The sequence below is a fragment of the Zygotorulaspora mrakii genome, chromosome 4 (assembly GCF_013402915.1).
Source record: "Zygotorulaspora mrakii chromosome 4, complete sequence".
NCBI classification, from domain to species: Eukaryota; Fungi; Ascomycota; class Saccharomycetes; order Saccharomycetales; family Saccharomycetaceae; genus Zygotorulaspora; species Zygotorulaspora mrakii.
The window spans coordinates 784,239-810,789 of record NC_050722.1 but is presented as its reverse complement, the minus strand read 5'-3'; the positions used below and the strand labels follow the sequence as shown (position 1 = coordinate 810,789).

The window sequence follows — 26,551 nt, the reverse complement described above, 5'->3', positions numbered from 1 at the left end:
TCCACACCGCTTGATTTGCAGCCCAGCGTCAAGAACCGAGTGTCAGCAACACGGGCTCAAGATACCAGTTTTACGCACCAATTTCAAATGACCAAGATACTGCCCACATCGTTCAAGGGTATCCGCGCCGTGGTGTTCGACATGGACGGAACCCTGTGCCTGCCCCAACCATGGATGTTCCCAGCAATGCGAGAGTCTGTGGGACTCACAGACAAATCGATGGACATCCTGACCTTCATCGAGAAGGCCCCCTCGTCACTCGAGCGCGAACAAGCATTGCAGCGAATCGAAGCAGTCGAAGCGAAGGCAATGCGCGAGATGATACCGCAGCCAGGTCTAGTTCCGCTCATGAAATATCTCTCACTGAAAAATTTGAGCAAAAACGTCCTGACAAGAAACCTGCTACCTCCTGTCACGCATCTCATTACAAGTTACATCCCAATCGAGTACAGACACTTTGATCACATAATCACAAGAGAGTTCAAGCCCCCCAAGCCCAGTCCGGAACCATTGCTTCACATTGCCGGTTTACTCTCGCTGGCTCCAGACCAGATAATGATGGTGGGTGACTCCTATGACGACATGAAGAGCGGTCGTCAGGCAGGCTGTGTCACTGTGCTACTAAGAAACCCCGCCAACAGCCCAATGCTAGATCACGGGGAGCATTCCTCCTTGATAGACGTCGCAGTGGACGACCTCTCTGAAATCATATCTTTGATAGACTGAAATCCAACAAATTTTTATAGAAAACCGTCAACACTCTCCTCTCCTTTCTTCTCTTCTCCATTCCTTCCACCCTCCATTCCTCCATTCCTCCATTCCTCATCCCCCAACCCTCCACCATTCCTCATGGTGCGCAGTCTCACCTCTTACTATATACCACCTTGACCCTCTTCAAAGACCTTTTGCCCATCACTTGCTGTTCTCCAGTCTCAACTATCCAACCGATACGACACTACGCTGCAACACGATGCACACCGTTCGATGCTGCCTTGTTTCGGCCCTCTCGGTCCAACGGCAACGCCTTCTGTTTTTTTCTTTTCACATATTTTTTCTCCGATTTTTCGCTTCCGCGGTGCAGCAGCAATGCAGCAAACAGGGCATCACAAGATGAGCTGATGCGAGACGAGAAAGAAATTTTATTCTCAAATGATGATGCATCTCCAATTGGCGAGTGAAATAACAAGATGGTGCGAGTTTCCAATAAAATGGATGAAATGATGGTGGAGGCATTGTGTCGAGTTCAACGGAAGATGTTAAACGAGGCCACTCCTCAAGGGACAGCGGTGGTGGCCAAGGAAGAGGGTGGTGAGTGTATGTGACTCTGCAGAAAACGTAAATGTATAAAAAGAATACGTGTATTGCGTGGTGGTGTGTCGCGTCGTCGTGACAAGATCAAAGGTCTAAGGAGCAAGAATACTAAATTGAACTCCATATCTTATCCATATACTATCGGTATACTATCGATATACTACCAATATACTCTAGAGTATGACGTCGGGCTCATCAGAATCGATATCGCAGGGGAGTGAAAAGGACGGCATCAGGGCTCTCCACGGAGACAACGTTTCTCGTGGCGCGGAGGGAACAAGACCACAGGAGCGCGTTGTGAGAAGCATCAGCGCGGAAGGCGAGTACGTGACAATCGGCGACCAGACTTTCAGAAGAAGCGAATTTGTGAATATTTTCGCCAGTGATTTGGACGAGGAAACCTATAGGAGGCGACCAAAGTCGAAGAAGCTCGCCAATCCGATTCCGCTGGGGTTAGCCTCTTTCTCGTTCTGTTGCCTGACGCTGTCGTTGTGCAATGCGAGGGTGCGCGGAGTTACAAATAACAACCTTCTGATTTCTGCCTTTATGTTTTTCGGTGGGGCCATTGAGTTGTTTGCTGGGTTGCTGTGTTTCTGCACGGGGGACACCTATGCGATGACTGTTTTCAGTTCGTTTGGCGGCTTCTGGATCTGCTGGGGCTGTATCAATATAGAGCAATTCGGGGTTGCCAGAGCGTATGCCGATGACCCGGAAATGTTGAGTAGCATACAAGGATTTTTCCTTGCTGGGTGGACGGTGTTTACTTTTCTTGTTATGATCTGTTCGATGAAGAGCACCTGGGGATTGTTTTTGCTGCTGTTCTTCCTAGATTTGACATTTTTAATGTTATGCATCGGCACTTTCATCTCCAACGTGAATGTTCTTATGGCAGGTGGTTATTTTGGTATATTGAGTAGTTGCTGCGGTTGGTATTCGTTGTATTGTGCTATCGCTAGTCCTAGTAACTCCTATGTTCCATTAGTTGCATACCCGATGCCTGATGCAGGTCTGGTGTAGTCGCATATATATAGTTAACAAAAAATAATGATAATGGAGATATATATAGCTAAGCAAGTTGTAATAATGATGACAAGTACGAGACTCTGCACACATAGAGCTAGAAATAGAGATAGAGATAGGTATTAGTGCCGGTACTTGTGTTGCGTCGTAGCAGGCTGACACATGGACAGATTGTGTCCAGCAGGAATCTAAAAAAATCTCCGCGACGGGGAATTGAACCCCGATCTGGCACGCGACAAGCGCCCATTCTTACCATTAAACTATCGCGGATTAGTAGATTTCACGAAGTAAAAAAAGAAATGTCTCTTTATAAAGTTGAGGCATGACCAAATGGGGCAGCACCTACTCTCAAATGTTCCCCTGCTGACTGGGAATAATAGCACAACATTCCACGAAAAGGCCAAGAGACATTCCAATGTACAAAGAAATAGCAGACTTCGTGTCTCATAGTGCCGGTTTACACTCAGTTGAGCCTATTGATGATCTACAGGAGCAAATTCCCAACGCCTGCTTGCAAGCTTTGCGGGCACAAGTTGACTTAAAGAGACATGAACTGTATAAGTTGAGCAAGCAGGATGCAATTTGCAAACAAGTTGTAGATTTCGAGTCAGATTGGAGACGTGAACAACTAAACCTCATTTCGGATCTTATAGGTGATATACCGCGGTACTCAATTGGTACTGAATTGAGAGGTGACGATGACGATAGCAATGATCCGGGATTGTCACTAGAGAAACTAATGCAGGATATTGGAAATCTACCTCGAATTGGAATAGCATCTTCTAATTCAATTGCTGACAACCAAGAAAGAGACGTAAGAATATTAAATGAATACAGCAATTTAAGGAAAGAATTAGTAAACAAATGCCATGCCATTGCATTTGGTAATACAAAGATTGAAGAAACAGAAAACAAATTAAACAAAATACGACATCTTTTGGAATCAATTGAAGAAAAACTCGACCCAACTGAAAACATAACTGATTTTTTTGCCCGATATGATGGAGAGATAAGGCTAAATCTGGAAGAGTTTACTTTTTTACTCGAGGACGCTATCAAACGTTCCGATACATCTCCACTTACGCAAGCTAACCTCAAAGAAATGATGAAAAGGGTTTCAATCTAACAATTTATTCAACTTTTTTTGCTAAATCGAACATACATATACAAAAATACACATATGCTTTTATATAACAATGGAATACAAGCAGTTAGAGAATCATGAGAAGTAAATTCGATGACTACTCTTAATCGAATAAACCGAATCCCATGTCGTCATCGGATTCTTCCTTCTCTTCCTCAGCAGCTTCTTCTTCAGCAGCAGCATCACCACCAGCGGCAGCACCACCAGCGGCAGCACCAGCGGAAGCAGCACCACCAGCTGGAACAGAAGCGAATTTTTGTTGACCTTCAGCAATGATTTCATCCAAAGAACCCTTACCTTGTAGAGAGGATAGCAATTCGTTGATTCTGGCATCGTCAGCTTCAACACCAATAGATTCAATGACAGATTTGATGTCAGCAGCAGATGGGGATTCCTTGCCACCTTGGGTCAACAACAAATAAGCAGCTAAGTATTTCATTTTGTTTTTAACTAAATCTGAGACTTATGGTTTAATGAAATAATCAATTTAAGCGATATTTAAAAGCGCAGACTATTCCTTAGTATATTTAAAAGTAGTCTTAATGATAAATGATCTCTATTGAAAAATTTATCATTGAATTTAACTAACTGAAACTTCTCAGAAAGCATCAACTCAACGCACTCCATATTGGCAAGAACATCGAAAATTTTTCAGTGAGGAAATGAAAAAAAAAAAAAATACCATCTTTTCCGCTTGTGTCATTGCTTACGAATAAGTCTGAGAGTTTCGCGCGCACAGCGAAATTCTCAGAACAGAGATATTATATCACGTGATAGTTTTAGTACCAATTTATCCTCGGAATGACGATTTGTTGACGGACTATAATCCTAACTAGCAATGTCCAAGCTCAAATCTGAAAGTATCCTATCATCTGGGATTTTCCTTTTTTCACTTAATGCACTCTGTCATCGCGCCAATCTTTTGAAGCTGACATCGGAAGAAAAAAAATTTCATTATGACAAGATGTATTGAAAAACGATGAATTCGTGTATATTTACGTACAGTTATTAAAGCATTTCAACGGCGTGGGCAGTAGTACTCTGAATCTTCTGCATTGAAATTTAGTGGGTTAAAGCAGCAGATTCATCAGATTAGAACACTTCGCGATGGAGGATAGCATTATCATTGCAGAACAAAGGGACAGAGGGCTCCAAAGTAAAGCATTACGAGATATAATCAATGGATCTATCGCAGGAGCCATTGGTAAGACAATTGAATACCCTTTCGATACCATCAAGGTGAGATTGCAAACGCAAGACTCGAAACTTTTTCCAACCACGTGGTCTTGCATACAATATACTTATAAGAACGAGGGTATAATGAGAGGATTCTTTCAGGGTATTGGATCACCAGTGTTTGGAGCATCATTAGAAAATGCTGTTTTATTTTTTTCTTATAATCAATGTGCAGCACTTCTGGAGAAGCACACAGAATTCTCGCAGTTACAACAAATTATCACTTCTGGTGCCTTTGCGGGATCATGCGCAAGTTTAGTATTAACACCTGTGGAATTGATCAAATGTAAGTTGCAGGTCTCAAATTTGCAAAATGCTGCAAAGGGCGAAACAAGGCCTACACAAATCATACCTACAATAAAAGCTGTTCTTAAGGAAAGAGGACTTTTGGGTTTATGGCAAGGTCAGTCAGGCACCTTCTTGAGAGAATCATTTGGTGGCTGCGCATGGTTTGCCACTTACGAACTGTTGAAGGAGTACCTGAAAAGTACCCACAAGGACGGTAGTGATGTTTACACTTGGGAGCTGCTTGCCAGTGGTGCATCCGCAGGTCTGACATATAATGCAAGTATTTTTCCCGTCGATACCTTAAAATCAATGATGCAAACAGAGCAAATAGGATTAATTGACTGTGCCAAAAAAATCTTTGCAAAATCAGGTATCAGTGGATTTTATCGTGGGCTAGGTATAACTTTAGCGAGAGCAGTACCAGCTAACGCAGCCGTCTTTTACACCTATGAATCACTGTCAAAAATGAGTTTTTAGTGAAAGCGGACATAAAGGAAAATGTCAATTAGAAGCTGTAGACATATAGATAGATAGACAAAAACTCTGGCCCTCTGCAATTATTTTTTCACAGCTTGTATTTTCAGCATTTTGTTCTTCATAGATATTACACTACGCATTTCAGATATCAAACGCACGGACCACATCACCAGCCCTTCCTTAAAAAAGAATAGGAATGCGGCGTTCAATATACTTTGGACCAATTTGTAACTAATGCCACTGTAAAAGCCTGATACACCATCTTTTTTTATGATTTTAAGCGCTTCCGAGATCATAGTTACTTTTTCTTCACTTCTCTGACCAGCTTCTGCCGATTTCTTGTTGACATTATCATGCCCAGCTAGATGAAGTCTAGTTTTTAAAGTAAGATATGGATAGGTTGCACCGGTAGCTATGAGTTTGCCCAGAGCTCCAAGGACGAATGCCCAAAGGGGTGATAATACTTCTTTCTGGTTTTTCTTTTTCTGTAATGCCAAGATTATATTCTTGAGCTGTTCAAAAACTGTGTATTGGATTACAGGATTCAAAACAAGGATCAATGCCGGTTTCAATCCATTGAAAAGGGTCATTGGTCCATCCTTTTGGATTATTTTTATAATAGTTGATAAAGTACTCTCCTGGGATTTCGTGACCGTCATTCTTGTGTTGGCTATCCAGATCGGATTAGAAACGATAGCAGTGATCGAACCTGCAACTGCACCAGTAGCCATAGATTGGAGGGTATTTAGTTGATTATTTGCACGAACTCTCTTGATCGAGTTTGCGGCTAACTCATAAAAATAGTAGTAGACAAAGTTTGTTACGGCAATACCGTAAACGGCACTTTCGAGACCAGCATAGTACCCAAGTAGACCGTCTTTTGCGTAAATGCTTTTGATGATCTCCTTTGCAGATTTCTTTTGTTCAATTTGAGCGTCTTTATTTTTGTCTTCAGACTGCAGTTTTGTTGAAATAGTTAGCAGAGGGTATGTTACTGATAGTGACAGTACTCCAGCCCCAGCTCCTGAAAGGGCATGTACAATTTCACCAACATTTTGCTGGCTAGCTCTATCTTCAGTCGACATGCCTTTATTTCTCAATGTGGCCTTTCTTTCCAGGAATAAACGTAAAATAAAATAGATGCGTTCTTCAAGGAAATCTCCTTTTACAAGATTCAAGTTATAGATAAAAAAGATTGGGGTTTTGGATTATGTAAACTTCAGAGTAGGCTTTTGAAAACTTCGACACTTGATATAACTTTGCTTTTAGCTCTTACTCGAGGACACCCCTTTTACTAAACAACAGCCAATACAGAACGGAGTCTGGACTTACGACATGCGTTCAAAAAGGATTTGCATCAAACCTCCTTTACAATCATCAGGCATCAGCAAGATATTGTATTTCGATATGAGTATTGGTGTGTTCCCTTTTTTTTTCACTCGCACAGGGTACTCTTGAATTGGAGTCTCAATTGTATATCACCGATTGGAGTTACAAAGATCTGCTGGACAAAGCGAAGACGTAATACGTAAAGGAAAGAATCGCTGAAAGCCATGTCTGCCAAGCACGTAGGGTATGTGAAATAGAATCTACTTACTAAGTGATATGATCAAATCGAAGCCATTCACTAACACTGTTTCCTATCATGTTTTAGTAAAAATATTCTCTATGCAAGTATCCTTGCAGTAATATCAGTGACTGTTGTCAAAGGCATAATAAGATCCAAAAAAGAGGCTAGATATACACCACCAGCACTAGCTCGCGGCAAGAATGATAGTGAGCAATCGAAAGAATATTACGATAATTTGGCTGATGTGAAGCCAGGTTTTCCGTTGCCAAAGGACAACCCGGAAGACCAAAGTACCAGAAAGAGTCAATTTGAAGGCTCTGGGATGAGTGTACTAAGTAGGAAAAGAGGAGACAGACTGGGTTTCATCGACAGAAGAAGTGAAAAATAGCTCGAATGCTGACGTCCCGTGTCAGGCAAGTTCTTCACGTAAAGCGTGAGGTTCCCGTGCATGAGTTAGCAAGTCAAAACACGGCTGCTTATATTATTATGTATAAGGCATATTGTTAGTACTGCGGGCTTCCATATAGGGTGGATGAGTGAAAACGTTCCGTCCCTTCTTGAGATTCGTTCATTACATCAGCCCTCAATAAAAACACGATTAATAATACATTAATTAAATACTTAAATAGAAACTTTAACAACAATTTTTTCTAGAAAAAACCTATCTAATCTTCAATTGTTTCCTAAATTAACCTATTTCTTTTCCTCGAAGTAGTCTGCCATTTCCTTATCTAAATCTTCAAGACTCTTTTTTTCAGGTTTGGCTCTTGGGACCTTTTGCTTCTCCACTAAAGCAGCCTTCTTATTTGGTGCCTTTTTTTGTGGAATATTAGACTGTCTATTATTCTTCTGTGGAACAGCTCTAATTCTATCGGATAGAGATCTAACAGGTTGTTGATTAGGATCAATAATCAAATTCAACTTCAATTTAGATCTGCCGCCATCGATAGGAGCACCATTGAATTTAGCTACAGCCTTTTTTGCCATTTCACCATTTTTGAATGTTACATTGGCCATACCAGTCGATTGACCTCTTTCATTGTAACTTAATAAGACCCTTTGGACACCACCAATTTGAGAAGAGAAGAACTCCTATTTAAAAAAAATGTTAAGTAAATTTGTTAGTCATTTGATTCTTACGCTTAATGTGACTTTCCTACCGAGAAAGGATAAAGGAAAAGATTTGCGATTACTGAAATGATAGACAACAAAACTGTTGTAAGCTTTGAAATCTGAAAATTGTGCTTTGCCAAATTTCGAAATATTTCCTATTATGCAGGTTTCATGGTCTCACTCTTAAAACGTAAAATGTCTGGTGATCATTGGCACGATACACTGGAGTAGCAAGAAAACAAAAACTTAGAAATTCCGTCTCGAAAGTTTTTTATGGCAACGAATCTCGATCTTGAGATACTAATCGCCGATTGAACGAGCATCATTCCCTCCCCAGTGAAGATAACAAATTCAATTGCTCCTTATTGCTAATATGACCCTCAACCATGTGCTTCTCCAGTTTTTCCTTCATCGTATGGTTTCATTGAGTGACAATGAAACCGGTTGTGATCACCAACGACATGAATATTTTACAGATGTTTCGAGAATAACCCAGCCAACATGACAGTACTAAAAAGCTATAGCTAATCAAAGCTTTGTTCCAACCTATTGGTGCTATCCTTTATTTTCACGCTTTTCTTTCCCATCTCACTTTCCGTCTTTGATTTACTTGCGCTCACAAGTTACCAAGCGATATAATAACATACTTTGACGGCATCCTGCTTAATGTCTCTTGGAAGACCCTCAACGTTAACCTTGGCTTCTCTGGAAGCATCCAGAAGTCTTGCCATTCTAGTAGCAGTTCCATCAGCAGAGAACTTAGCCCTTCTACTGTCACCAACAATTGGACGGCGAACTTGTTTAGGAGCTCTTCTTGGACCAGGGCCTAGGGCACGCTTGTTAACACGTGCTCTAACCGCTTTCCTTCCGGAGCCAATAATCTCATCTAAAGATTTATCCAAGTTTGCAGACATTTTTATATTTTTTTGTTTTATTATTCTGATTCCAGTGCTGAATATCGAATTCAAAAAGAGGGGAGGAAGGTAAAGCTCTTTTCGATTTCTTAAGTTCTTCTGAAAATCAAAGGAAACTTTTTAACTTGTTTTCCAGTTTTTGTTAATTATATTGAGCATAAGGCGACCGGTGGCGAAAAGTTTTTTTTCCGCAATCTTTCCTCCCCTTTTATACTTTTACCGTCACTATGAAAAGGAAACAAAAAAAATAATTATTTCAAGGTTATTTCATGTTTTTCCTGGATGAACAATATAACACGAGATGGATAGCAAGAAAGAATATGTAAAAGCTAGTAGCAGTGATGAAGAGCATAGGCTGGGGTCATACATGCTTTTGCTCTAGTCAAATACTATTTGTTTTCGATCTGGAGGTTTAGCCGTAGATTTAAACGTTCCCGCTGTCACGTATCCGTAATGATCTGTACGATGTTCAGATCGTCAGATATGCTCTCGTATCATACAGCTCCTCGAAAGTAACTTAAAGACACATCAAAATATACTGTAGATTGTTAATAACACGAGATATACGCGGATAGAGCCTAACCATTTTATAATGTCAAATTCGAAACAGTATGTCTTTCAAATCTCGCTACATTATAGTTCAATGGGTGACTAACAACTAATATATAGAGTAAAGGCATGTCTATTTGACATGGATGGATTGTTACTTAATACCGAAGACATTTATACCTTGTCGCTGAATGAAATCCTTGCAACTTATGGCAAAGGACCACTGACATGGGATGTTAAAATTCATTTACAGGGCTTACCTGGTGAGGAAGCCGGACAAAAAGTGATTGACACATATGACCTGCCAATCAGCTATGAGGAATACAACAGATTGAATCATGATATCCAGGCTAGAATGTGGGGCCAGTGTAAATTTCTTCCCGGTGCTGTAGAGCTTATTAAATACCTGAATTCTGAAAAAATACCAATTGCGCTCTGCACTTCATCAGCTAAAATCAAGTACCAGTTGAAGACAAAACATTTGCAGGAGAATTTTCAATTGTTCGATACAATTGTCACTGGTGATGACCCAAGAATTCCAAAAGGAAGAGGAAAACCCTTCCCAAACATTTGGCAGCTTGGATTGAAGGAATTAATCGAAAAATTTGGCACTGCTATTGAACCACAGGAATGTCTTGTTTTCGAAGATGGTATACCCGGAGTCAAATCAGGGTTAGCATTTGGCGCCAACGTTATTTGGGTTCCTCATCCTGGGGCCTACGAGTATCTGGGTGACACGAAAATGCTGTTGGGCAATAATGGCGAGCTTTTGAAGTCCCTAGAACTGTTGAACAAGTCAAAGTATGGTTTATGAAGAGCGCATGACGTCAACTTCAAGCGATCTATTTCGTGTTGAGCCCGAATTGAATACATACATATATTATGTATGTATATGCGGATATATACTAGTACACAATAGTTCCTTTTTTATGAAAGCGCTCCTATCACAATTTTGGTTTGCTATTGTGTATGAAGATATCGTTTATTATAGAGGATAGTGCTTAAACAGATAAGATATACTTTCACCATTATGCAATCTGCGAATACTTTCTGCCAAAACGCTGCTAATATCGATGACATCTAGTTTAGGACAATCTTTCATCTTCTCCTCAAATGGCACTGTATTGGTACAAACAACTCTATCAAGCTTTGAATTGTTTATATTTTGTATAGCTTTTCCTGATAACACCCCATGTGTAACGATGGCAATAACGGATTTAGCCTGATTCTCAAGTAATATTTCAGCCGCTTTTGCTAAAGTACCGCAGGTATCAGCCATATCATCAACGATGATACAAATTTTATCCGTAACATCACCAACGAGGACCATACGGGAGACCTCATTGGCACGAGCTCTTTCCTTATGGATCAAAGCAAAATTTAAATCTAAACGATCGGCCAAGGTTGCCGCACGTTTCGCTCCGCCTGCATCGGGAGAGATTATTATAGATTCCTTGTAGTTGACGTTCTCTTTGATGTATCTCACCACACTGGGTTCAGCATACAGGTTATCTACAGGAACATCGAAAAACCCTTGTATTTGTGAGGCGTGTAAATCCATTGTGATAACATGATCACAACCAGCGGTAGTTAGCATGTCTGCCATTAACTTTGCGGTGATTGGAGCACGAGATTTGTCTTTTCGATCTTGGCGAGCATACGGGAAATTTGGGATTATTGCGGTGACTCTTCTTGCAGATGCTGTCTTGGAGGCATTTATCATGATTAGGAGTTCCAAAACCCTGTCATTGACGATACCGGATCCAATCTGTGTAATTATAAATATGTCCTGATCTCTGACCGATTCACCTATAGAGAATGAAACTTCACCCGTAGGATCTCTCTTCAATACAGTATCTGTCAATTGGACACCCAATCTTTTCGACACCAACTCTGCTAGTCCTCTGTGGACATCGGGTGCCAAAAGTTTGATAGAATTTGTAGCCATTACACCTATTAAGAATAAAACTTGTTCTCCAGCAAAGAATAACTCAACCGATTCTTTAAATGGATTGCAGCTTAACTGATTGAATATCCCAACAAATGATTAGAGAAATAAACATTCACTTCTAATAAACCTTAAAAAATAATTAAATAAACAAAGATAAGTGCTTAAATGACTACTTCAAGTAAGTCATGCTCATCAGTATAACTTCGAAAATTCATCATATCATTACCGCTACTATGATAAAAAATTTTTTTCGCAAATGCCGGTGGATATAATCAAATCCCGTCGGGTAAATCCCGACAGGCAAGTACTCAATAACAGCATGAGGATTAACAAAAGTGTTTGAAACTGGTTGGTTGCTTTGTGAAATCAGATTACCAGTAAATAATTGGACTATGATCCAGCAGGTGCTGTATGAGAACTTTGAGGTTTGCCTCACTTCTTGCGATGATGCACTGACTCGGTTGACCGTTGAGCTCATTTGAAATGGTTGTAGTAACGAACCGAGCTACTGCTCTCCTCACGTCTTCTTCTTTTTCTTTACCTTTTTCTTCCGACTATTTTTGGCAGAGTTCGACGGTGGATCTAGGGCAGCTGGAATGACAATCGTTCCTTCTCTTACACTTTCATCCGCATCCTTGAACTTTTCCTGTGTCTGCAAGTAAAACATCAAATCTTGAACCTGTTCCTTAAGTTCAGAATTGCTCTTTTTCAGATTATTGATTTCGCTGCTCAAGGAGGCTCTCTGAGTTGCTGCATGGTTCAAGTTCTCCTGTAAACCACGAATAACGAGGCTATCTTCATCCACCTCTTTTTTTAGGGTTGCTCGTTCTTGTTCCCATTCCGAGCGACTATTCTTCATTGTCACTTTTAATTGCTCGAATTGCTTTCTTACGGGGACTATTTCTTGTTCCTCTAATTGGTTCTCCACTTTTCTAGATTGTCCAAGCTTCATTTCATAATACTCCCTTTGTGATTCGAGTTGAGAAATCAAAACTTGAACATATTCTAAATGATATTCTTTATTCCTCATGAAATTTGATGCCATTTCGCCATCCTTATTAGTTTCTATACCATTGTGGGAATTGCCTTGTCTCGCTAAACCATCTGCCTGAACCTCTACAAGTTTTCCGTCCACTTCATTTTGAACCAGCCGATGAACGTAATTATCCCCGGCATAATCCCATACTCTTTGAGTTCTCATATCCATCGCAAAGCAATGTGAAGTGGCTTCATAATGCTGAATCGCATGCTTGGAGTTGTATCTGCCGCATCCAATATTTCCGCATATCAGACAGATCCATAGATTTTCGTGACATTGACATGTGCTGCAGCCATTTGTTTCCCCAGTCTGTCTGATTGCTGAATTTCTGCTAAGTCTTAAAGTCGAGTATCTGCAAACGGGGCATTGTGAATTTTTCCATTTGTCTAAGCATGAACAATGGAAAGTATGCTGACAGGGGATTGTGATCAAGCCTGTTGTATCTGAATCCATTCTTTCCAAGCACACTGGACACGTCGGGAGCTCAACTTCCTTCAATGGTGCAATATCACCCTCAATCGTTGTGAAAGGGTCTGTGAGAAGATACGGTATTTTTTCTGTTTCCAGACGCTCAAATAATGATTTCTTGAATACGACTTCCTTGATAGACACGACATGACAAGTCTCTGGATCTACCTTACTGAATTTTTTGCCATTAAACTCTTCCTTGAAATTTTTGGCAAGTACAGGATCCCTGAACTTGATGAGCACCATGTAATTGTATCCCAATTCATCTTTTTTATTTCTCAGAATACGGAAAGTTGATATTTGTTTTGAAATTATGTCATCACCAATGTAGAAATGAAGTAGATCATGAACAGTGAAATATGTGGGTACAAATAAGATACACACCATCGTATCGTCTCCTGGAACGATCTTCAAATCTTTGTCAAAACTGGCCAGGTCATGAGCCTCATTAAGTCTGAACAGACGAACAGTTCCATGTCCCAAGTAGCTAGAAATTAACAAATCCTTGTCCTGTGTATCCATATTTTGCTTCATTTCTGCTTGTCTCTCTATTACCAGCTCACCAATTCTCCAATCTTGCTTATTATCTTGATTGAAACCTTCCTTACACTCAGTCCTTTCTTCTAAAGCTTCAGACACTGACGTGTCAGTAGTATGTCTTTCCTCCGCAATGAATGAATTATATGCACGATTGACCTGTTTTGTGTTTAAGAAGTCGACTTGAATGCGGTATATTGCTTCCATAAGTGCAATCAGACAAGAGAATTTCGCTAGTACACAGTTTTACTTGATGCTACCTTATTTATACATATATGTCCGATGATTTGATTAATTGACTTCATGGACACACTTAAGGGAGGTATGATTTTTTTTCCGCATCGACAGCATTGCAGTCTGAGACTATGGAAAGTATCATCTCAAGGCGGCCCTTTAATGTCGAACAAAGTAAAAAAATAGATGACTAAATCGAAATGAGAAATAAGAAATCGATAATAAAGCAACAGCATCATCAGAAGTTTTGATGACAGATGAATCATTAATATTCCAAGAATTGAGGCCACTGTGTGTAGAACTTTCTCGCATCGCCTTTCAACCACAAAAAGTTTTCAATCCAAATTCTACAGCACTATTGAATGCGCTTTCAAGACTAGACACTAAATTGGCGCTGTATCAAAATGAGGTCTTCTCCCAAAGTTTGGCTGATTACTTGTTTGTACCAATTGCGAGCTTGTTGAAGCAAGAAAGGCTCGGTGACCAGCATACTGAGTTAGTACTGCTTATACTTTCACACATGCTTCGATTATCTTGGCGAGAAATAGGTACGTTTCCTAAAGAGCTATCTCAGCAGTTATTGACATTGATAAACTTTTTGATTGCTCCGAATGCTAAAATTATGACCTTAAATAAACGATCGACTAGCTACAGAAGTTCGAGTGCTGCAGTCCTGCTTGAATATTTTAGATCTCTGAAAAACCAGGTTTATGTTCACGAATTCTTCTCTTCTGTTAACTCGTATAATCTTTCAGGTCTAGGCCATGGCATTACCATTTTGTTGGAAATACTCGAAAGCTCCATACCTGACCCGCAAGTACAGCTCTCGGCGTTGGAAACACTATTTTTACTGTATCAAGGTATTCTTAAAGATGGCGAAATTCTGTCTTTCGTTTTGCCAGGAAATGTATCTACTTTCTCCAAGCTACTGTCGAAACCTGGCTTAACTGTGAACTATAAAGTAGTAATAAGAACTTTGGAGATTTTTGGGACTCTGTTAGCGCTTGTTTACGATGATTTTTCACTGATGGTCCATGATAATCGTCCTACAAATATACAGGGCATTGTAAACAAACAAGTACACAATCAAGATCAAGACTCTGCTAAAAGTAACATGATTACAATTGATAAAGCAACAGATTTTAAGCGCCATAGAGATTCAAGTTGGCTACGAGCCACATCGGGCCAGATTAAAATTGCATTAAAAAGCTTTGTTCACAAAATGACCAAGAGGAATAATCGAAATATCATGACTGCTTTAGCGGATTTTCTATCACATCTGCTAATGCGATGTTCAATTTCATTATCGAATTGCGAGCACCTGGTGCTATCAGCATTGATTGAGCTGCGAATGGATCCGAAATATCAGTTGCCGAAGCATCACAAATGTCTTGTTGACATCATAAGAGAGAAAATTTCGCGAATTAATCATATAATACAATTTGAAGATGTGAATGGATTCAAATCGCTTTTATTCGCAATCAAAGTTTTAAATCAGTGTTCTTTTAAGTACGAAGACCTCATGATACCTGACCTGAGTATGCAAGTTACCGAAATAATAGAACAAAGTAGCGCTATGAACGGACACCATAAAATATTGGAGCAAAGTAGCAATGTGTTTATGAGTGAGGCATTCGATAAAAGTTTAGTAAAGTCTGCAAATACGCCTTCACCTATCTTTTCGTGCTTTTCAAATGAAATAGAAGAGTATCTGGGTGATCTTCTAATTGTTCTCGGAAGTATTTCCGCTGACAGAAATCGATTGTCAGAATTAATTGAGACAATTCTTACTGAAGACGCGACAGTGTCACTGTACCGTAAGACTGCCAGCCTATGGCTGTCAACTTGGTTGTTAAAAGGAATGAAAGAAGATGCTGAGACGAGTGCCCAAGAACTGCTTGTTTTCAAAGAAGTGCAAGAGAGAGATGTCACAGGGTGTTATAGCATTTTGGAATATTGTGACAGTCTGGCGCAAGAAGTCGTTCTTGCATCTGAAGGGAAGGCATTGAATAGGGAAACGGAGACCGCGCTGCGTACTATTCTGTTTTCAATTGAAGCTGTTTCCGGTATATTGAAAAAGGATTTCGAATGTGAACTCATTGATCATATTTACACGGTGATCGAAAATTTGGCCTCAAGTTCTCCAACCATTCGCCAATCTGCACAATCATCTGCCCTGTCTATTGCACAAAATATATATGGGGGGTCAGTGAGAGAGATGGTTCTGGATAATATAGACTATTTGACTGAATCTGTCTCTGTGCGTCTCAACTCCGGATTGACTGAGCGTGTGAGTACAGTTCTAGGCGTTATTTGCAAAATTGCAGGATATCAAATTATTGAAAGTTTTAAAGATATATTTGAATCAATTTTTAAACTGATAGATCATTACCATGGGTATGATGAGATGTGCCTGCAATTTTTTCAACTATTTGAGGTGATCGTGCTGGAGATGAAAAAAAGATACTACTCTCAAAATGATGCGCAGTTTAAGGTTACTAGTGACAGCACAATGAGGGGCAGCTATGAACCTTGGGGAATGACGAGTCTTCAAGATTTGATGTCTCTTCTTGATGAGGAAAACATAGGGAAAGCGGAGCCCGAGAATACGGCCTTATTTGATGACGATAACACTCCTAAAAATTTTGAGGAATTATTCAACTCAAAGGTCAGAGAAATTGACAGTGACGATGAGGACCAAGAGGAAGAAGATGACGCAAACGGGAATGCACAGCAGAGTTTTGGTGGTAACGAGAAGATTGAGTGGATAAGTCCTATACCGTTAGCTTCGTACCGGATTTTGTTGCAAATCTTCAACTATGGTGATAGACTATTGACGCACAGATCCAGGCAGTTAAGAATTCAGATTTTAATAACTCTTAAACTAATAGTTCCGATGCTCGCAACACAATACGACTCCTTGCTTCCCCAGATTGCACAATCCTGGGATGTTATGGTTGCATGCTCGATAGACCACGACCTCGCAGTTGTTAAGTATTCATGCGACTGTCTTCAGGAAATGACTCGTTGCTCTCAAGATTTTATCACCAAGCGGTTTCTTGACCTCTGGGGCAGATGGCAAGAGAAATCTGCACTTCTGAAAGAACTTCACCCAGGGCGCTGGTCTAGCATTCAAAATAATTCTAACAAATCACTGACACTTTATAAGACGAAGTTCCCCCCAGTAGCATATAAAGCTCTCCTCTCCATGTGCAACGTCTTACTGGAAGGAATTTCCGTGGCCGGTTTAATGCTCACCGATTCCACATTAAAAGAAATGATCTACGGTTGCCTACAGGTCTTACCGGCCAAAACTGTTAGTAACCAATCCTTCGTTGCGGCCGATGTAGTCTACGCTATAACTCACGATCTCGTCTGAAATTGCCGAAATTTCCTGGAATTTCTGAAGTTAGCAAAGCTTCGACAACTCTACAAACTTGCATCAAGAATAAGAACTCTTTTCTATTTAACATTTGAGTTGATCGTAACTAGCATTTACAGCCATGCTCATCTTGGTATGATCTGTATTTTTTTTGTATTTTTTTTGTCTTTTTTGACATTTTGTATGGCGCCGTACTTCCTTGCGAGACCGGTTTATGGATGTCTTAGAGCGGCAATATCCTAAATCGGATTCTCCCGCACTATAACAATTAGCTCTATGGGAATTATTAACATTAAACCGCAATGTGCAAAGAGCAGACATTTGAAATATATAAACAAGATATTGGTGATAAATTATATCACGTCGGATACATTACGTGACGCATGAACCGATATTGAGGACTTTTTAAAACTTTGTGAAAAGACATATTTTGGAAACGGTTTATGTCAGCTTCTATTAGGTAATATTGGTCGACAAGGAGAGAAAAAAGGTCTGATTCGGAGGAACTTTAATTACATTTATGGTCGTCGATGATGCATACTACATTACGCCTCACGAGGCAGCACTTGCTGCCGTGGCAACATCCATGAAAAAAGCTAGATTGCAGTTTAATACTTTAGTCGTGAATGCAATTCTTGGTGGGATACTATTTAGTTCGGGATCAATATTATGTGTCGCGATACACTCAGAAAATCCTGGGATAGAGGAAAATAACCCTGGGATATTAAATATGATGTCCGGTATTGCTTTTGGTATCGGTCTTTTCTACGTGGTCATAATGGGAGCCGATCTTTTCAATTCCAATATTCTATTCTTCTCCGTTGGAGTGCTGAGAAGAGCTGTATCAGTTTTCGATCTACTCGTATCGTGGACAGTATGCCTTTTCGCCAATCTTGGTGGGTCTTTGCTTGTCTCTTATGTTTTTTGTCATCTATCTGGTGTGAGTTCACAGCCGCTCTGGAAAACCGGTTCTCGAGCACTCGTCGAAGGCAAGGCAAGCTTCTCGTTTATTGAGACTATGTTAAAAGCTATTGTGGGTAACTTTTTGGTGTGTCTTGCTATCTATTTACAACTATTAGCAAAGCCTATTCATGTCAAGTTTATGGTATTAGTGGCACCAATATTTACTTTTGTTGCATGCGGGTTCACGCATACTGTAGCAGATATGACATTGTCTTTTATTGGTATGCTTAATGGAGCCGATGTCTCGGTTGGGAAATACATTTGGAAGCTACTCATTCCTGCGGTTATCGGTAATATTATTGGTGGATTTTCGTTCAGCCTCGTAGTACCATTTTATTTGCATCTAGTTGTGGTTGAACGCGATAGAAAGAGACTCTCTTTACCTGAGTATGAGGCTAGAGATGAGCAACCGGAACTTAACTTTGATTCCAGAGTTGTTAGGATCACTCCTCATGAAAATAGAGCTGAAGAAGAGGATGCAGAAGAAGCTGAGGAGTCCGAAGGAGACAACTTGGATGGACTTTCCGAAAAAAGAGCGACAGATGATTCGTTTAGCAATCAAGAAGATGAGAATATCGATCATGCTAATTTTCAAGGGTCATATGCCTCACTGCCAGAAGAGAGTGCTCCTCGCGCGTACACCGCTTCGGATGTACCTTCTAACCTGCTAACAAGGTTCAGCACTCTTAAATCAAATTATAGCGGACATTCTCTTATCTCCACACGTTCGAGAAAACGTCCTATATTGAGGTCACCGCAGGGTGTATTTCCGGTTAGAGGAATGGGTGAGCCTCTTGCAAGAGAGAAAACGATTGAAAATCCATATTCAGTATCTGCCCGTTCTTCTATTGATGGTTTTGATTCTGTCGAAGCAAAGAAAATTCAAATACCCCGCAGTCTGCCGATAAAACGATCCCAAACTGAAGTACCACCAGCATCTAGAGCTGTGGATGACAGAAGTGATGAGGTTCATGAAGCAGGTAGCTATAGCGCAATTGATGATAGGCCGGGTGCAAAGTTGGAGAGAGCTATAACGAGATTAGTTGAGCGTAAACCTCGAGAAAGAAAAAGTACTGCGGAACTACCAAGAACCACCCAAGACACGTTTCCTTTCAACAGACCCGCAGCTAATAGTCGCACATACTCCGAACGTCCCAGCTCAAGAAACAGTAGCCTCTTTAGGACAATGTCGCAACAGTTTATACCGAGAAGGCATTCCGAAAATATAAACGATTTTAACAAGGAACTTAAGCAGGCCGGAGTATCTCAGAAGGCTGCCGCCTCATCCAACAGTGTGGCTGGCATTGCAAACTACAGTCCTATGGATTTTCCGACACCAATAACGGCTCCATTGAGGAAACACAATTCCCATAGCACGCCTTAGAAACAAGTTGAGACCCTCCCATGACTTTTTCTCTTCCCTATCGATAAACATTTTCGCTATGTATATCAATTATCGGAGATTCAGTTCTGTGAAGGGTCTGCTCTCAAATAGTCTACATTCCCTTTTTATAACAATTCTTGTCCCTAAATGCATACACCGACTTTTTGTTATTTTCCATTGCCTAAGAGGTATGCCGGATGATGATTCCCAGTAGCTTCGACTGATGTAGGCACTCGACTATATATACATATCATGTCCTAGTTTTTAATAACATTGAAAAGGCTATTTGTTGACGCGCCGCACTTTTCGAACGCGTCAACATGAAATTCCGAAACTTGTTTTAATACTGTATATACAAAACACATCGTGAGAGTAATCTGAGCAATACATGATAAAGCAGCTACTCCGCTCAAGAATCGGTGACCAGAATGGCAAAGACAACCTTTAGGTTCAACAAACCGATTATATCAACTTCAGACAGTTTCATTGCTACAGATGAACTACTCTCTAGGCTTGCTGCCCTTCATGAAGAATTATCGACAACAGTGCAAGGTGAAGTGGAACTCTCAAGTCTGGATGCCTATCGATTAGCGCTCGTTAGTAAAAAGCTTTTGAGGCACAAGGATCTAGGTGTTCGTTCCTTTGTTGCGTGTTGCCTTAGCGATGTTCTCAGATTGTACGCGCCAGATGCGCCTTATACTGAACCACAGCTTACAGATATCTTCAAATTAATTTTGGCACAATTTGAGAAGCTTGGTGATCCCGAGAATGGTTATTATATTCAACAAACATACCTAATAACAAGACTGCTGGAATATAGATCTATAGTATTGCTTACAGATTTGCCCTCTTCCGGGCGATTGTTGGAAGAGCTATTCCAAATTTTTTACGACGATACAAAGGTTTTTGGGCAGAAATTATTCAAAGTCATAGGAGGAATTCTAGGTGAAGTGATATCGGAGTTTGACTCTGTCCCTTTGCCAGTTTTGAAAATGATCTTCAACAAATTTTTAACCTATAACCCCGGTAAAGTCCCAGAGGGATTAGGTGTGGTATCGAATTGTGGTTATGAAGTATCTATCATTTTGTGTGACTCATACTCGAGCAGAATGAGTCGGCATTTAACGAAATACTATTCCGAGATTTTGTATCAAATCACTGGTGAAAATGCAGTATCTGCTTATGATTCAAAACCAAGCGCATTCCGAACAGTGGAAAAACTTCATAAGCTTGTCATTAGACTCTGGGAAAATGTTCCGGATTTGGTGTCTGCTGTAATTGGGTTTATTTATCATGAGCTTTTATCAGATAACGAAACTTTGCGTAAACAGGCCACTAAGTTGATTGGTTCATTGTTAAGTGTAAATTCCAGTATCAATTTTGTCACAACTCATAGTGATACTTTCAAAGCTTGGTTGTCTAAAATAGCAGACGTAAGTGTTGAAGTAAGACAGCAATGGGTTGAATCGGTTCCCGAAGTGCTGTCTGTAAGGGATGACGTATCACAAGAAATTAGCAAAGGACTCACAAAAACACTAATAGATTCCGAGTATAAAATACGTAAGAGCTCTGTGCTAGTGCTCAGCGACGTAAGCGTTCAAAGAATCTGGATGTCGATAACCAATGCAACCTTTTTCTCCTGTCTATTGCAATTAACTCGTGAGAAAAACAGAGAAGTCAGAGAGTTATGCATACTAACAGTTGCACAATTTTATACCGAATCGCTAGAAAAAATAGCAAGAACGAACCAAAACGCTGATGTTTGGGAGGTTGTCGACACTACTCCCCGAGTTCTTTTTGAACTGTATTACATCAACGATCAACATATCAACGAACAAGTAGATCACGCAATATTCAAATATCTTTTACCTTTTGAGCTGGATAATGAAAAGAGAGTGAAGAAGATATTGAATATGCTTTCGAATTTTGACAAAAAGGCATTTGCCTCCTTTTTCGCCTTCAATAAAAGGCAGTTGCAGATTTCATTAGCACTTTCAAAGTATGTTGAGTTCTGCGATGAATTGAATGCGAAAAAAGATTCAGAAGATGATACTGATACAGCCAATAGGTTTAGAAAAACAGTGGATTGGCTAGCATCTGGTTTAGCTGATAAGCAAAAAGGAACAGCAGCTTTAGAGGTATTAAAACTACTTAATGACAAAAGAGTTTTTTATCTTATCAAAACTTGTATTGCAAACGACGTGCCATACAGTTCTTTGGTCAACAGTATGAAGGAGCTCATCATAAAGATACAAGACCCAGCATTATTTAGAAAGAATAATGTGAGAAATGTCTCAAATATCATCCCAAAAGAAATTGCTCATGAGCTTGAAGTCCTCCTTTATAGGTCTTCTCCATTTATTTACAACGTTTCTAATATTTCTGTCTTTCTGGATGTCGGAAGTCATTACTCCTCCGATGAGATAACTTTGAAACGAAAACTGCTTGATAATATAGCCGAAGTGAATCCCTCTCTTTTTAAGGAGCAGATCAAGACGTTGAAAGACACTGTCGAAAAACACGATGTAATTGACAGCAATAAAGACGTGTTGAGTGTGGATGAAACGCTGAAGACTTTGTACAAGATCTCTAAGGTAATGAAAGATCATCTAGAATTGGACGACACCATCCTTCATATCAATCTGAAAAAACTTGCTTTGAAGGGTAATCCACTCGAGGCCAAATACGCTACAAAATTAATTGCGTTATTGCCATCTGCTCAACAGAAACTGAAAGAAGTGAAGTCCTGTTTATTACCATTGAATCTGCAGAAAGATAATAATATATCTTCCCATATTATTGTATTAGCTGAAATCATGAAGTATGCACCCGAAATTTTAGCGGAGGATTCGACGGATATTGTGGGATATCTAATTAAAGAGGTACTACTAAAAAATCAGGTTGTCGGTGATTCCAAAAATCAGCCAAAATGGCTTGAAAATTTTGTTTTAAACGACATAAGATACTCTGCTTTGAGTTCAAAGCTGTTTACACTGAAGCTGTTTACGAACAAGCTCAGATCAATCGCATTCGAAATTCCAAATGACGAATTATCAAGGGCGTTTACCGAGAAAACAATGAAACTTTTTTCATATTTAATTGCAAGTGGTGGTGAGCTTATATCTGAGCAGAATAAAGAATACTTTCCAACTCCTGCAAACTATCAAACTAAGTTGAGATGCTGTACTGGGCTACAGGTACTCAAATTGGCTCGAGTTCCCATTTTAGGAGATTTTATTAATCCAACAGATATTGTCAAGTTGATTAACTTAGTGGAGGATGAATCACTGCCTGTGAGAAAAGAATTTCTTGATCAGTTAAAGCATTATATTTCATACGAGCTGATTTCGATTAAATTTTTGCCACTCATCTTTTTTACCGCTTATGAACCTGATGCGGTACTGAAGTCTAGTACAAAAACCTGGATAAATTATACGTTTACCAAACCATCCTTCAAGAAGAATACTTTCTTTGAAAGAGCTCTACCTAGATTAATACACGCTGTCGCACATCACCCAGATATTGTCGAAGGACTGGCATCCAAAGATGATACATATTTAAATTCGTTGACTACTGCCATAGATTATCTGTTATTCTACTTTGATTCTGTTGCAACACAAGAGAATTTCAGTTTGCTTTACTACCTGGCAGAAAGGGTCAAAAATTACAAAGATGCTGTATCAAATGAACAAGATTTCGAAGATAATGATGATCAAGAAACTCAGTCCACAACAGTTGCAAATGGGGATGAGCTCGAAACTGCTTGCCTCCGGATGTATATTATTGGTGAACTTGCACAGATGATCTTACTATCATTAAAGGAACGTCAGGGATGGCAGCATTCCACATATCCCGGAAAATTGAATTTACCGGCAGACCTGTTCATGCCTTTCTCGAGTGTGCAAGAAGCACAAGCTTCTTTTAGGACCCATCTCCCTGATAAATTTGCAGGAAAGCTACGACTTAACATAAAGGCCAAGGTCGGTCGAGTTTTAACCGCATCTCAAACACAACGTCAAAAGGCTCAAAAAAGATTGTTGGCGAATGAGTATCATGAAAATGAAAAAAAAAAGAGAAGAGTCGTAAAAGAACCAAAGGAGTCGTCTGCGATTGCAAATGGCGATGATCAATCTTACATTTCTCCAAGTAGGGCAGAGGGCAAACGGGGCGCTCTTCCGATTGTGAAGAAGAACCTTAGAGTTAGAAAGGAAATTGACTATAAAGATGCAGATGATGACATAGATTCAAGCGAAGAGGGCCAAGTCGCATATGATGAGAATAATAAGAATGATGATGGTGGGATTGAGTAATTTTCATTGCTCGGAAATCGTTGCATAAGCTGCTATAGAGCCCCTCAAATACGTATGAATATATGATTTATATGCGCTTTAAAATGGGTAGTTTTCATTTGCTATGGGAAACACCGTTTCCTTAAGGCTCCAAATTAAAAAATCTTATCAACTCTTCTTTCGGTTTTGATTCTAGCAGCTTCTTTAGTATTATGAGTTGTTTTATTTCTCCAGAGGATATTTCAACCTTTTCCAATTCCTGTTCGGCAACATGGCAAAGTTCTTTGAAATCCCACAACTTTTTTGCATGTGCATCTTTATTTAATGTGAAATAGATGAATGATATTAGCTCTGCTAAGTTGCTGTGATTATTCTCCATTGCTACCAACGATGAAGATACAATTAGTCGATCAATTAAATGTTCCTGACATTTTAATTCATTATCCCTCCGAACTTTTTTAGCACGATATATTTTGTCCATGAAATCTAATTTAATAGAGCTCTCTTTTAATATGGGAACTGGAGGAAAGTTGCCTATATTTTTTGCCGATTCTATCATCTGCCTGGAGCCTGGTGCTGATATTTCGACTAAGTCTACATCAATATCACCATTATTTTTAAAACCACAAGTTTGGAATGGCTCTATAAATTTTTGATTTTTCGTCATTCTTCGCTGTTTATGCATTAATTTGTCCGTCGGAGCATGAAGAGGGCATTTCCAATTTGTCCCCAAATTTTTTAAAGAAGCTCGGGGAACTTCAGGTATACAATCCAAATGCCAAGGAGTACGGCAATAATCACACCTCGTTATCAAACGAGAATCGTTTGGATTATCCCAAGTGCCCATTTTGGATTTGCCGCATTTATAACATAGTAATAGCTCTCCTGTTTCTGGGTCGAAATGCGAATCTGGATTATATGCGTCTAATTTTGTGATACTTTGGCCGTACGGCGTACCGAACAATTGCTTCTCTGTTAAAGGGTCCTTTTCTTTTTCGTCCTGATATTGATCTCTTGACCCTGTATTTATATTGACGAAGTAGTCCCTTATCGCATGGGGTAGCTTGAATTGTCTTGGATTTGTTGCCCCCAACTGAAAAATTAATTTGCCAAAAAGCTTTCCCTTTGTAGGTAATTTATTCTGTATGAAATCTTTTTCAACTTTTTTAATTTGGGTTTGACTGCTGTATTTGAGCTTGAATGTACATTGTGGGCATGACCAATCACCTTCGGGTAAATTGTTTGCATTTAGCGGAGGATTTAAGCAAAGGAAATGAAACGATCTAGGGCATGTATCGCAACATAAAAATGAACCTGTCTGTGAGCAGGACGAACAAAAATCATCATTTTCAATCTCCTCCGCTGGATTTGTTAACCTTGAGTTATTTGGTTTTGTACAATTGCTATTAGGGGGCAAATTTGCAATTGAATTTTGTCCAAATAACTTGCTCTTTGATTCTTTTGATATTGTGGCCTTAATTTTTATGTGCGTTGTAGAATGGCGACTACTATGATTGCAATCGTTGGATTCTTGCTCCGTTCGATTGACATTATCTATTAGTTTATCCCTTTCATTTTCGTGTATATCCTTTGCCCTTAATTGTTCTCGCAAACTACTTAACTTAGTCATTGACTCAGATTTTACCGTTCTAAGCTTTGATTTGTATAGTTCATTCTCAAGCAACTTATCTTGAAAATTCCAATCTGGCTGTATAATCATTTCAGAATTTGAGTTTTTATTATTATTAATGTTATTAGTGAGTGATCCGGATGAATTCTTCTTGTAATTCCAAAGATACTCCTTTTTGATTTTTTCTGAAGGTCCTTGACTAAGAAAAACTCCTGTGGCTCCATTTTTTGCATCTATAATATGTTTTGGCTCATTCATTTGGGGTGTACCATTTTCATCGAGGTCTATAATACTTTTTTGGTCCTCTTCGAAAATATCGCTGTCCCCCTCTGAGTTACTGGCTGTTACACTACTGGGCTTCCCCCTTTTGGAATAGTCATCAGGCGGTATAATTCTTCGCTTTTTCAAGTTATAATCCACATACTGAGAAGTGGTTCTCCTAGGTCTTTTAACCTGAGAGTTCGGCTTATCAGAGGAGATAGACTCAACAGCCTTACGTCCATTTTTACCATTTTTCGGCACAGTTTTCGAAGAAACCTGTGCATCATCTGCGGATGTTGGTGCTGGCATCAGGCTGTTTAAACTCGTCTCAGGGTTACCTCCTGATTCTAGAGGGGCAGAGGACCGTGATGAGTGCTCCATGGTAATATGTAAGAACCTTTCAAAGAGAAGACTGGATATTATGAGGCAAACAGTGCCGTTTTATGTAAACAGGTAGCACCAGGAAAAAATGACCACAATAAAATGAAAAAAAATGACCTCAATGAAACCGAATTTGGTACTATCAATAAAAACAACCAATTCAAAATAATTCCAAAATATATCAGAGCAGTTTAAGCCAGTTTTCAATGCCAATAAATGGCTGCTAGTGCAGATCTTTTGGCTTTAATTGATATTTCTACACCTGCGCTGATGCTCTTGTTCAGACTTTTAATTTGACATGCCGAAATTCGATTTTCAAGAAAATTTCGAGTACATTCGGGTAACCATTAATTGTCCGAGGAGACCTTTTTGAGAAACTATTCGGACAGGCAGTATGACCGGGTAAGTCT

General features: G+C 39.7%; 15 protein-coding genes and 1 non-coding gene across 16 annotated transcripts; 9 read left to right on the top strand and 7 right to left on the bottom strand.

Annotated features, from left to right (window-relative positions):
* Positions 1-87: 87 nt before the first annotated feature.
* Positions 88-726, top strand: HG535_0D04160 (putative haloacid dehalogenase-like hydrolase; the record flags this gene model as incomplete). The annotated part of the gene is made up of 1 exon (XM_037288541.1): positions 88-726. One exon carries the CDS (start codon positions 88-90, stop codon positions 724-726), a length of 639 nt encoding a protein of 212 aa, XP_037144436.1.
* A 765-nt stretch (positions 727-1,491) lies between these two features.
* Positions 1,492-2,328, top strand: ATO3 (putative ammonium permease ATO3; the record flags this gene model as incomplete). The annotated part of the gene is made up of 1 exon (XM_037288540.1): positions 1,492-2,328. The coding sequence occupies one exon, from the start codon at positions 1,492-1,494 to the stop codon at positions 2,326-2,328; it is 837 nt and encodes a 278-aa protein (XP_037144435.1).
* A 201-nt stretch (positions 2,329-2,529) lies between these two features.
* Positions 2,530-2,601, bottom strand: HG535_0Dtrna4D. The gene has a single exon. It is a non-coding gene; the product is annotated as a tRNA-Asp (tRNA).
* Positions 2,602-2,746: 145 nt separating this feature from the next.
* On the top strand, positions 2,747-3,457 carry NKP1 (Nkp1p; the record flags this gene model as incomplete). The annotated part of the gene is made up of 1 exon (XM_037288539.1): positions 2,747-3,457. The coding sequence occupies one exon, from the start codon at positions 2,747-2,749 to the stop codon at positions 3,455-3,457; it is 711 nt and encodes a 236-aa protein (XP_037144434.1).
* A 121-nt stretch (positions 3,458-3,578) lies between these two features.
* Positions 3,579-3,914, bottom strand: RPP2B (ribosomal protein P2; the record flags this gene model as incomplete). The annotated part of the gene is made up of 1 exon (XM_037288538.1): positions 3,579-3,914. One exon carries the CDS (start codon positions 3,912-3,914, stop codon positions 3,579-3,581), a length of 336 nt encoding a protein of 111 aa, XP_037144433.1.
* A 668-nt stretch (positions 3,915-4,582) lies between these two features.
* ORT1 (Ort1p) lies at positions 4,583-5,476 on the top strand (the record flags this gene model as incomplete). The annotated part of the gene is made up of 1 exon (XM_037288537.1): positions 4,583-5,476. The coding sequence occupies one exon, from the start codon at positions 4,583-4,585 to the stop codon at positions 5,474-5,476; it is 894 nt and encodes a 297-aa protein (XP_037144432.1).
* Positions 5,477-5,556: 80 nt separating this feature from the next.
* HG535_0D04110 (uncharacterized protein) lies at positions 5,557-6,561 on the bottom strand (the record flags this gene model as incomplete). The annotated part of the gene is made up of 1 exon (XM_037288536.1): positions 5,557-6,561. One exon carries the CDS (start codon positions 6,559-6,561, stop codon positions 5,557-5,559), a length of 1,005 nt encoding a protein of 334 aa, XP_037144431.1.
* A 468-nt stretch (positions 6,562-7,029) lies between these two features.
* On the top strand, positions 7,030-7,434 carry COI1 (Coi1p; the record flags this gene model as incomplete). The annotated part of the gene is made up of 2 exons (XM_037288535.1): positions 7,030-7,049; positions 7,131-7,434. The coding sequence occupies 2 exons, from the start codon at positions 7,030-7,032 to the stop codon at positions 7,432-7,434; spliced, it is 324 nt and encodes a 107-aa protein (XP_037144430.1).
* Positions 7,435-7,739: 305 nt separating this feature from the next.
* YRA1 (RNA-binding protein YRA1) lies at positions 7,740-9,073 on the bottom strand (the record flags this gene model as incomplete). Its single annotated transcript, XM_037288534.1, has 2 exons — positions 7,740-8,138; positions 8,807-9,073. 2 exons carry the CDS (start codon positions 9,071-9,073, stop codon positions 7,740-7,742), a joined length of 666 nt encoding a protein of 221 aa, XP_037144429.1.
* Positions 9,074-9,764: 691 nt separating this feature from the next.
* On the top strand, positions 9,765-10,436 carry HG535_0D04080 (haloacid dehalogenase superfamily protein; the record flags this gene model as incomplete). The annotated part of the gene is made up of 1 exon (XM_037288533.1): positions 9,765-10,436. One exon carries the CDS (start codon positions 9,765-9,767, stop codon positions 10,434-10,436), a length of 672 nt encoding a protein of 223 aa, XP_037144428.1.
* Positions 10,437-10,607: 171 nt separating this feature from the next.
* PRS3 (ribose phosphate diphosphokinase subunit PRS3) lies at positions 10,608-11,570 on the bottom strand (the record flags this gene model as incomplete). Its single annotated transcript, XM_037288532.1, has 1 exon — positions 10,608-11,570. One exon carries the CDS (start codon positions 11,568-11,570, stop codon positions 10,608-10,610), a length of 963 nt encoding a protein of 320 aa, XP_037144427.1.
* A 520-nt stretch (positions 11,571-12,090) lies between these two features.
* Positions 12,091-13,824, bottom strand: ETP1 (Etp1p; the record flags this gene model as incomplete). The annotated part of the gene is made up of 1 exon (XM_037288531.1): positions 12,091-13,824. The coding sequence occupies one exon, from the start codon at positions 13,822-13,824 to the stop codon at positions 12,091-12,093; it is 1,734 nt and encodes a 577-aa protein (XP_037144426.1).
* A 277-nt stretch (positions 13,825-14,101) lies between these two features.
* On the top strand, positions 14,102-17,230 carry TTI1 (Tti1p; the record flags this gene model as incomplete). Its single annotated transcript, XM_037288530.1, has 1 exon — positions 14,102-17,230. One exon carries the CDS (start codon positions 14,102-14,104, stop codon positions 17,228-17,230), a length of 3,129 nt encoding a protein of 1,042 aa, XP_037144425.1.
* Positions 17,231-17,753: 523 nt separating this feature from the next.
* HG535_0D04040 (uncharacterized protein) lies at positions 17,754-19,580 on the top strand (the record flags this gene model as incomplete). The annotated part of the gene is made up of 1 exon (XM_037288529.1): positions 17,754-19,580. One exon carries the CDS (start codon positions 17,754-17,756, stop codon positions 19,578-19,580), a length of 1,827 nt encoding a protein of 608 aa, XP_037144424.1.
* A 428-nt stretch (positions 19,581-20,008) lies between these two features.
* Positions 20,009-23,890, top strand: PDS5 (sister chromatid cohesion factor PDS5; the record flags this gene model as incomplete). Its single annotated transcript, XM_037288528.1, has 1 exon — positions 20,009-23,890. One exon carries the CDS (start codon positions 20,009-20,011, stop codon positions 23,888-23,890), a length of 3,882 nt encoding a protein of 1,293 aa, XP_037144423.1.
* A 121-nt stretch (positions 23,891-24,011) lies between these two features.
* RCO1 (Rco1p) lies at positions 24,012-26,141 on the bottom strand (the record flags this gene model as incomplete). Its single annotated transcript, XM_037288527.1, has 1 exon — positions 24,012-26,141. One exon carries the CDS (start codon positions 26,139-26,141, stop codon positions 24,012-24,014), a length of 2,130 nt encoding a protein of 709 aa, XP_037144422.1.
* Between the last annotated feature and the right edge of the window lie 410 nt (positions 26,142-26,551).